Here is a 10,336-nt window from a genome sequence, read left to right on the forward strand (position 1 = left end):
GTCATTAATTTTCTTAAGAGCTCATTTTCATTTGCTAAGTGTTCTGTTTATGTGGTTTCTTATTTTTTCTAGTCCCTGCTGTGAAGCAGACCTCGCCAAAGTAATAACATAAACATTTCCATTTTTATTTTTTGCTTACACATTCTGTGGGTCAGGAATTCAGATAAGACTTGAGTGGCTAAGAGCTGATGTCATCTGGTGGCTTCTTCACTTACATGTCTGGCACCTGGGCTGGGATGAATGAAGGCTAGGTTCATCTGGGACTGTTGACTTGGGTACCATGGACTCTCCATGTGGCTTTTTACAACAGTGAAGCTGGTTCTTCAGGGAAATTTCTGGAGAGCAGATTTTCCAAGACCACCAATTGGAAGCTGCATAGTTTTTTGTTTTTTGTTTTTCCAGTAGGCTCTACACCCAGCAGGGAGCCCAACTCTGGGCTCAGACTCACAACCCTAAGATCCAGACCTGAGCCGAGATCAGGAGTCAGATGCTCAACTAACTAAGCCACCCAGGTGCCCCAGAAGCAGCATGGTTTTACATGACCCAGCCTTGGTGGCCATACAGTGTCACATCTGCCAAACTCTTCTGGTCAATGTAGTCATGAGGTTGACCAGATTCAAGGGGAAAGGAATTTTGACTGTTCTTGATTGTAGAATACAAGGTCATACTGCAGAAGAGCATATGGGGTGGGAGTGTTGTTTTGTCTGTTTTCAGGCTATATAATCTGTTTTAATTACTGACTGGTTGAATGCAGTATTTTTTCCTATCTCTCTGAGGACATTATTATTAATTTTCTTCTCCATATACACAATCTGTTTTTGAACATTTGGGGAAATTTCCCATTTAAGCAGCGTATTTAAGGCTTGGCCTGGTTGGATTCCCTAGTAAATAAACTCATGCTTTGGCTTGGCTGTCAAAGTGCTGGGAACTGATAGCTGGAAATAGGGAAGGATATCTCAATACCTATTGTCTTTGCGTTCACTTAACCCCACTGTTCCCTGGTTGGAAACCCCGCTTTCCATTAGGCCTGGTGTGCCCCAGGCTGCAGAAATGAAATCTCGGGTCTTGGCCAGCTGTCAGGGTAGAGACCTAACTGTTCTTATTTTTTTATTTCGTATTTTTTAAAGTTTATTTATTTATTTTGAGAAACAGCTCATGTGCAAACGGGTGAGGGGCAGAAGGAGAGAGAGAACCTAAGCAGGCTCCCACTGTCAGTGCAGAGCCCAAGGTGGGGCTTGATCCCCAAAACTGAGATCATGATCTGAGCCAAAACGAAGAGCTGGATGCTTAACTGACTGAACCACCCAGGCCCCCCAAGACCCAACTGCTGTTTTCTTCTTAAAGTTTATTTATTTACTTTGAGAGAGACAGGGCGTGAGCAGGGGAGGGGCAGAAGGAAGGGGAGAGAGAATCCCAAGCAGGCTGTGCGCTGTCAGCACAGAGCCCACTGTAGAGCTCGAACTCACAACTGGTGAGATCAGGAACCATAAGATCACGACCTGAGCCGAAACCAAAAGTTGGACGTTTGACCGACTGAGCCACCCAGGTGCCCCAAGACCCAGCTGCTTTCAAACAGCTGCCAGTCAAAACTATTTTGTTGTTGTTGTTTTGTTGTTGTTGTTGTTGTTGTTTTTTAAGCACTCTCACCCCCCCATTAGAATCTGCCACCATTTCTCTGACACTTTTGAACACCTGTAGCATAAATAGAGCTGATTCTTTCTTTCCCTACTGTCAGTCAGCCTGGGATTCTTGGGTCTGTTTAATCAGTTCCCTCTCGACTGTCTGCTTTTCCAATTTGACTTGCTGCCTCCTCTCTCACTCTCCCTGAGGTCATTGTTGTCTGTCCTCCTACTCCAGTGAGAACTTCACTGCACCCGAATCCTGACCAGTTGGAGTTGTTCATTTTCTTCTGTTGGAACGCTTCTAGAGACTGAATTGTTACCTCGGGTGCGTTTGACCTCTTTCTTCTTGTCCCCTTCCTTGACCAGCTCTCCTTAATTAGTATCAGCATTATAAAAGGTCAGAGTTTACTTTCATTATTTATAGACCTTAATATTTTTGTGCTTCTTGGTTTTAATTTCAAAAAGGCACGTATTAAGATCTATTGCCGTTAGGTCCTGGCTTTCCTTCTTAACATGGTGGAATTATTTTCTTCTTCCATGTCTTTTTTTTTTTTTTTTTTAACGTTTATTTTTGAGACAGAGAGAGACCGAGCATGAACGGGGGAGGGTCAGAGAGAGAGGGAGACACAGAATCGGAAACAGGCTCCAGGCTCTGAGCAGTCAGCACAGAGCCTGACGCGGGGCTCGAACTCACGGACCGAGAGATTGTGACCTGAGCCGAAGTCAGACGCTTAACTGACTGAGCCACGCAGGTGCCCCTTCTTCCATGTCTTCTTAACTTGTGTTTTTCTACTTAAAAACATTCATGGTTGGTCCACAAGGAAGTCTTCCCTTTCAGGAAAGGCACCCGTATTCAAGGGAGAGACTTTCTGTCTCTGCTAAGAGACTCTCTCATCCCTGCTAAAATGTTTGCCAGGTTTTTTAGTAGACTCTGGGTGAGGAAGCCTTGGTGTGTGTTTGGGTCACATAGCAAAATGGCAGATTAGGGGCATCTGGGTGGCTCAATCGGTTGAGCGTCCGACTTCAGCTTGGTCATGATCTCATGGTTTGTGAGTACGAGCCCCACTTCAGGTTCACTGCTGTCAGACTGTCCGTGCGGGGCCCGCCTTCAGATCCTCTGTCCCCCTCTCTGTGCCCCTCCCCACCTTGTGCTCTCCCAAAAGAATAAGTATTTTTTTTAAGTAGCAGATTAAATGTAAATGGACTAAGATCTCCAATCAGAGATCAGCAATATCGATTTTTAAAAAGTAATCCACCTATAGGATATCTACAAGAGACATGGTTTAGATTTAGAGACACAATTAGGTTGAAGTAAAAGAATGCAAGTATACACCATGCAGACAAATACCCAAAAAGAGCTAGGGTAACTATACGAATATCTGACAAAATAGACTTTAAAACAAAAACTATTAGAGACAAAGAAGGACATTTCATAATTATGAAATGGATAGAAGGAAGAACGTCAACAAGAAAACTTGAACTATAATATAAACCAACTAGACTAATGGACATCTGTAGAACAATTCACCCAACATCAACAAAATACACAGTCTTCTCAAGAACACACAGAACATTGTCCAGCATAGGCCACTGTCTTAGACCATCAAACGAACCTAGGAACACGATCACTATGTTGAAAGGTGAGCCTATGTTTAGCTTTGTAAGAAATGACCAAACTGCTAAAACGATTGTACCATTTTGCATACTTGGAGCTCATTACACCTCTTGAGTGCGTAGATTAGTTTTTTTAAATCAAATTGGGGAAGTTTTCGGCATTATTTAAATATTTTTTTCTACCTCTCCCGTTTCCTGTCCCCCCGCCCCCACCTTTTCTTCTGCAAGTTCTACTGTGCACCTGTTAATATGCTTAATAGTACCTCACAGGTCTATGAGGCTCTGTTCATTTTTCTCTCTCTCTCTTTTTTTTTTTAAGATTTATTTTTTGGAGAGAGAGAGCATGAGCAGGGGAGGGATGGGGGGCGGGAGGGGGGAGTGCAGAAACACAGGATCCAAAGCAGGCTCTGCAATGAAAGCAAAATGTCCAATGCAGGGCTCGAACTCACTGTGAGATCGTGACCTGAACCAAAGTCGGGACACTTAACCCATTGAGCTACCCAGGGGCCCCCTCTGTTCATTTTTCTTGTACCTTTTTTCTTTTTGTTCTTCATACTGGATACTCTCACTTGACCTCTGCTCAGTTCCACTGATTTTTTCTTCTGTTAGCTCACACCTGCTGTGGAGCCCTTCTAGACACTTCTTCAGTTCAGTCATTGTACTTTTGAATTCCAGATTGCGGTTGGGTTTTTTCTTTATAATTTTTCTCTCTATTGAGATTCTCAGTTTGGTTAAATATTCTCATCCTTTCTTTTAGTTTTTTGGTTCTTTGAACATACTTCTAATAGCTGAGTTAAAGTCTTGAAGTCCAATGCCCCAACTTTCTCAGGGACGGTTTTTAATTGACTGCTTTTTTTCCTGTATCTGGGCCAGACTTGTGTGTTTCTTGCTGTGTCTTGTAATTTCTTGTTGTTGTTGCAAAGGGACATTTTATAATGTGTTAACTCCGGAAGTCAGACCTCTGTCCAGGGACCCTGCCCAAGGTTTGTCATTGTTGCCCTTTTGTTTACCGACTTTTTTAGGTTACTTTTCAGAAGTTTATTTTCTTTGTAGTGGGAGGCCACTTCAGTTTCTCTGTTCATTTAGCTTAGAGATCAGATCGTTTAGTGGTTGCATAGAGACTGCCTCAAATGTCTGAGCCGGGAAAGGGTAGGAACTGCTTAGTGGCATCAGTTTGTTTATATGACCTGATGTTTTAGCGGTTGCGATGCTTAAGTATTTTAGCAGGCTCCCCCCCTCCCCCCCATGTTTCTTGAATACAGGTCTGGTGTCGGGTGGTGGTGGAGGAGATACTTGCAAGAAGATGAACTAAGCCACTAACTCAATTACAAGGTTGTCTTTAATGGGCCAGTGAGCATAGATATCTTCCCCAGTGGGGGGGGGGGGGGGGGGGGGGGAAAAAAATATTGGTTTTTCCAATCATATTCGACCATTAAACTATTCTTTGGCACCCACTTTGGGACGTGTTATTAGAGGTTTTTTTTTTTTGGAAAAGCTTGACCCAAATTGCAAATATTTTCAAACTTGAGCCATACACAACAAGCATTAGGAAAACAAGACTGGCGGGAAAGAAATTTTAAAAGAGAAAAGTGAACCAGCCATAATTCGGAGAAACAAAAAGTGAATACATAGGATTCGTTCACCAGCATGCTTTTGAGTATGTACACTTACGTGTGTGTTACATCCCTTCACGTATTTCCCTTTTCGTTTCACAGATTTTTTAAAAAGCCTCGTGGGGCATAGCACCATCGCTAAATGCCTGGTACATTTAAGAAGCCTGACTGCGGGAGAGGCCCTCTACAAATGCTGTTACCTGGGATCTGAGAACTAAGTAAGCCAGACTTTCTTTAATTCTAAATGGCAAAAAAAAAAAAAAAAAAAAAAAATCTAAATACTTTTCATAACGTTATACTAATGGCCAGTTGTTTATTTTTATTTCTGTTGTTAATATTCACAATTTATTTGCTAACTAAATATTTAAAAGTTCTCGTGTTAATCTAGTCTCTTAGTTAGAACTTTTAGTTCTAGTGCTAACTGGTCTTAAAAAACAATTTCAAAAAAACAAAAACCAGTTTCAGATCTCTAACTCTGATATGATCAATATTATTTGACTTTCTTTGTTAGAACAGTAGCACTTGGGGGCGCCTGGCTGGCTCAGGCAGTAGAGCATAGGACTCTTGATCTCGGATTGTAAATTCAAGTTCCACGATGGTTGTAGAGATTACTTAAAAAAAAAAAACCTTAGGGGCACCTCGGTGGCTCAGTTCACTGAGCATCCAGCTCTTGATTTCGGCCCAGGTCGTAATCTCGCGGTTTGCAGGATCAAGCCCCGCGTCAGGCTCTGTGCGGATGGCGTGGAGCCTGCTTGGCATTCTCTCTCTCCCTCTCTCTGCCCACCCCCACTACGTGCTCGCTCTCTCTCTTTCTCTCCCTCAAAATAAGTAAGCTTTCAAAAATAAATAAGTAAAATAAAATCTTCAAAGAAAAAAAGAGCAGTAGCCCTTGTTAGTTATGAAATTGATTTCTGCAAACAAAACATACTTGGTAATCCTTGTAAACATAATAAAAACGGGCCGGGTTCCTCGTTGGAATCTAGACAAAAGGCCTGTCATACGTTATCGTTTGTATACAACTGTTGTTTTTCACAAGCCTTAATCATTCGAACCTGTGAAAAGCGTTGCAGGAAAGGCATCCGTGTCCCTGGTTTGGACTGTGTGTGTCCTCTCTTCCTGTGGTCCCTCGGTAGGGAACTAGGAGAGGTGTTCAGAACAGGCCCAAATCAGGCCTTTCTGGTTTAGTTTGAAAATTCAGTGGACTTGTCCCCCCTCGCCGTGAGTCTTTAAAGGTCACAGCTATTTTTGAACTTCTCCTTAAGAGCACCTCCAGTCCCAAACTGGTGAGGAGCAGAATGGAGCTGATCTCTTCACATATTTGGGGCCGGGGGTGCCACCCAATGGACATCAATGGGTGTGTCGGGAGGAACCCAGATTAGTGATGATTTCAAGGCAAAGGGTGCTAATAGAACTCTTAAGAGGGGAGAGCGGGAACTCACCTCACCAGCTGTGGAGAGTTAAAATAATTATAGCTTAGGTCTTCAACTCTGATTTGTACTTCAATATTCCTGAGAGGTAAAATGTTTATTATAGGACATTCTAGCACGTCTTTATACATAGATTTTTTTTTTAGATTTTATTTTTAAGCAATCTCTACACCCAACACGGGGCTCGAACTCAAAACCCTGAGCTCAAGAGTTGCCTGCTCAGGGCGCCTGGCTGGCTCCATCGGTTAGGCGCCCGGCTCTTGATTTCCGCTCAGGTCATGATCTTGCGGTTAGTGGGTTCAAGCCCCGCACCCGGCTCCGCACTGCCCGTGCGGGGCCTGCTTGGGATTCTCTCCGTCTCTCTCTCTGACCCTCCCTGCTCACGCTGTGTCTCTCTCTCTCTCTCTCTCAAAAATAAACAAACATTAAAAAAAAAAAAAAGTTGCACGCTCTACCGACTGAGCCAGCCAGGCACCCCCCCTTGAATTCTTTTTTACTAATCTAGTATTAATATTACAGACTGTGTGTTTCTTCTGACACTACCCTTTTCCTCTAATTGGCCAATTTGGTTCTATTTTAAATACCTGACCTAGCCAAGAGGATGGTTTTTAAACCTGAGAAGATGTCGGCAAAGACCGTATTTATATATATTCCTTCTGTTTTTCTTTCAGTGCCATTCTCCATTTCAAGATGCCTTTGCCGTTTTGACAGATGCAAACTGACCCCTCTCGAGGCCACGACAGAAGGGGAATCATGACTGTTTGAAGCCTGGAAGACTGCCCTTAATTAAGGAAAATCCTCGATCATTGTCTGAAATGCTGAGAAAGTTGTTGCGAAGGAGACTTTTCTCTTATCCCACTAAGTACTGCTTCTTGCTTCTTGTGTTCTCCCTAGTCACCTTCTCTGTTTTAAGAATTCATCAAAAGCCCGAATTTGTAAGTGTTGGGCATTTGGAGCTGGTTGGGGAGAATCCTAATAGTAATATTAATTGTACCAAAATTTTACAGGGGGATGTAGATGAAATCCAAAAGGTACAGCTTGAAATTCTAACGGTGAAATTTAGGCAGCGCCCTCGGTGGACAACCAGCGACTATATAAACATGACCAGAGATTGCAATTCTTTCGTCAAGAGGCGCAAATATATCGTAGAGCCCCTTAGTAAAGAAGAGGCAGAGTTTCCCATTGCATATTCTATAGTGGTTCATCACAAAATCGAAATGCTTGACAGGCTCCTGAGGGCCATCTATATGCCTCAGAATCTCTACTGCATTCACGTGGACAGAAAATCAGAGGATTCCTTTTTGGCCGCGGTGATGGGCATCGCCTCCTGCTTCAGTAACGTCTTCGTGGCCAGTCAGCTGGAGAGCGTGGTGTATGCCTCTTGGAGTCGGGTTCAGGCCGACCTCAACTGCATGCAAGACCTCTACCGGATGAGTGCAGACTGGAGGTACTTGATAAATCTTTGCGGCATGGATTTCCCTATTAAAACCAACCTGGAGATTGTCCGGAAGCTCAAATCGTTAATGGGTGAAAACAGCCTAGAGTCCGAGAGAATGCCATCCAACAAAAAAGAAAGGTGGAAAAAGCATTACACAGTTGTTAATGGAAAGCTGACCAACACGGGGACGGACAAAATGCACCCTCCTCTTGAAACGCCCCTGTTCTCGGGCAGTGCCTACTTTGTGGTCAGTAGGAAGTATGTGCGCTATGTGCTAGAGAATGAAAAGATCCAGAAGTTTATGGAGTGGGCCAAAGACACCTACAGTCCAGATGAGTATCTCTGGGCCACTATCCAGAGGATCCCCGAAGTCCCAGGCTCACTGTCCCTAAGCCAGAAGTATGACATGTCTGACATGCACGCGATCGCGAGGTTCGTCAAGTGGCAGTACTTTGAAGGTGATGTCTCCAAGGGGGCCCCCTACCCGCCCTGCAGCGGGGTCCACGTGCGTTCTGTGTGTGTCTTCGGCGCAGGTGACTTGAACTGGATGCTACGAAAGCACCACTTGTTTGCCAACAAGTTTGACACGGACATTGACCTCTTTGCCATCCAGTGTTTGGATGAGCATCTGCGGCATAAAGCCCTGGAGACGCTGAAACGCTGACTCTTCATCGTAGGCAACTTGAGAAATAAAACCCATGCGTGAGACGAGACGCACCCCATCCGATTCTTCTGCCTTGTTCATACACATCCAAGGAACTGTAGGGGGCGCCCTTGGGGGTGGGGACTCCCAACTGTGCGTATCCTCCAAGCTCTGTGGTTTCTCCGGAGCACAGTGGGCTAGAAAGGTTATAGCATCGCATGTTGACCTAGAGTTAGCGTGGGGCCAGGACGGGCGGTGAGTGGCCCTGGTGGCTGGGGAAGAGACGGTGCGAAAACCAGCCTGTTGAAAGAGCTCAGGGACTTAACGAAAGGATTTCGTCTGTGCCAAAATTACTTTGAGAGCTTTAAAGACGACAGTTTTCTTGATCTGAATAAATTTGTAGCAACAACCAATTGTAAGGATATAATTTATCTTGCAGGATTTATTCGGTGACATAAGGAGTTTGACTTTAAGTGATCGTTGTAGATAACTTTGTCGTAACATTGTGCTGTGTGTGTTATCAGTATGTGTCATCTCAGGGAACTTGAAAAAGGGGGCTTGATTGAACATGAGTATTTCTGACTAATTTTCCCTTCCAACAATGTATAGATGTTTTTTAAAACAAGAAAGTGATCATGTCTAGTTTAGTTGATTCTGTGAATCATCTTAGCTTATTAGAAAAAAATCTCTTAGGTTATTTAAAAAGTTAAGATATCTTTGTTGTTCTAGTGTCTACAGAGAGACACTTTAGTTTTTCCAAATATTTTTCTCTACTTTCTCCCCCCCGGTCTCCTCGGACCCCGCTATCAAGCTGTACTGTATAAAAACTTGTTTTCAAGGGCGCCTGGGAGGCTCAGTTGGTTGAGCGCCCGCCTTCGGCTCAGGTCATGATCTCGCGGTTTGTGGGTTCGAGCCTCCTGTCGGGCGGGCTCTGTGCTGACAGCTCAGAGCCTGGAGCCTGCTTGGGACTCTGTGTCTCCCTCTTTCTCTCCCCCTCCCCCCCTCAAACGCTGTCTGTCTCTCAAAAATAAACAAACATTAAAAGACATGTTTTAAAAAAAACTTTGTTTTCATGGTGCCCCCATATGACTGTCTCAGTTCTCTTTTGTGATTCAAGTGATAGCAATCCGTGCAAGGATCTCAGACAGAAAGGGGAAGGTAGGTATGGGGAGTGGCATGAACGGGCCATGTGTGGGCAATTTCTGAGGGCTCTGAGGAGTTTTTAGCCAGCAGTCTGTACTATTTCCAGGTATCAAGGCTGTTGCTCTTTGGATCCACTTGTGTCCAGCCTCCCAGGACCTTACGTCCTAATGTCACCTGTGTCTCCCTTTGAGAAGGACTGGCTTCTGCTGTCCTTGCGTCCTCATGCTTCCCGCCCCTCCGTCGGTCCTTAGCCCTTGGATTACAGGTTGCCTTCTCTCGGAACCCAACCCCTTGCTGTTATTCCACATGCGTCCTCGAAGGCCTGGGGATCCTGAGGGGCGCCCCAGGTTTGGGGCACACGGTTTCAGTGCTGGTATGATTCACAGCATATTGGTTTTTTGCTCTACTCTCCCCCCAAAAGGCCAGTGATTTGAGGTTGCTCTCGTGCCATCTCCTAGCTCAAAGATAACGAAGATTAGAAAGAAGAGAGAAGAAAAAAACCACAAAACAAAAAACGTGCCCTTTTGCTAAGCTGATACTGTTCAGCCAAAGATCTAACAGGAAATGTGACGCTTCATCATTTGGCTGAAACTTTACACAACAGTCAAAACTACGTACTTGATTGCAAAGCATAGCCAATGAAAGCGGTAACATAGCAAAGTCATAACATCAAACAGTTTCCAGGCACTCAACTGAGAAAACATTTTTTTATTCCTTAAAGTTAGAAAACGTTCTCGTTTTATGGAGAGAGCTTTGTTATCCTGACCCTCCTGAACGAATGTTTCACATTTTTTGAACCTTTGTCATGTGTAAACGTGCCAATAGGTAGACTTCTG

At 44.2% G+C, this 10,336-nt stretch overlaps 1 protein-coding gene across 1 annotated transcript in view; it reads left to right on the top strand.

Annotated features, from left to right (window-relative positions):
• The window catches only part of GCNT1 (glucosaminyl (N-acetyl) transferase 1), a 27,849-nt gene extending 18,706 nt beyond the window's left edge, over positions 1-9,143 (top strand). The window contains exons 4-5 of the mRNA XM_049633930.1: positions 4,952-5,067; positions 6,948-9,143. Of these exons, the coding sequence (XP_049489887.1) occupies positions 7,092-8,378 (1,287 nt within the window). The 5' untranslated portion in view covers positions 4,952-5,067; positions 6,948-7,091 and the 3' untranslated portion in view covers positions 8,379-9,143. The remainder of the gene's footprint in view (positions 1-4,951; positions 5,068-6,947) is intronic.
• Positions 9,144-10,336: the final 1,193 nt, after the last annotated feature.

The sequence above is a fragment of the Panthera uncia genome, chromosome D4, assembly GCF_023721935.1.
Source record: "Panthera uncia isolate 11264 chromosome D4, Puncia_PCG_1.0, whole genome shotgun sequence".
Taxonomy (NCBI): domain Eukaryota; kingdom Metazoa; phylum Chordata; class Mammalia; order Carnivora; family Felidae; genus Panthera; species Panthera uncia.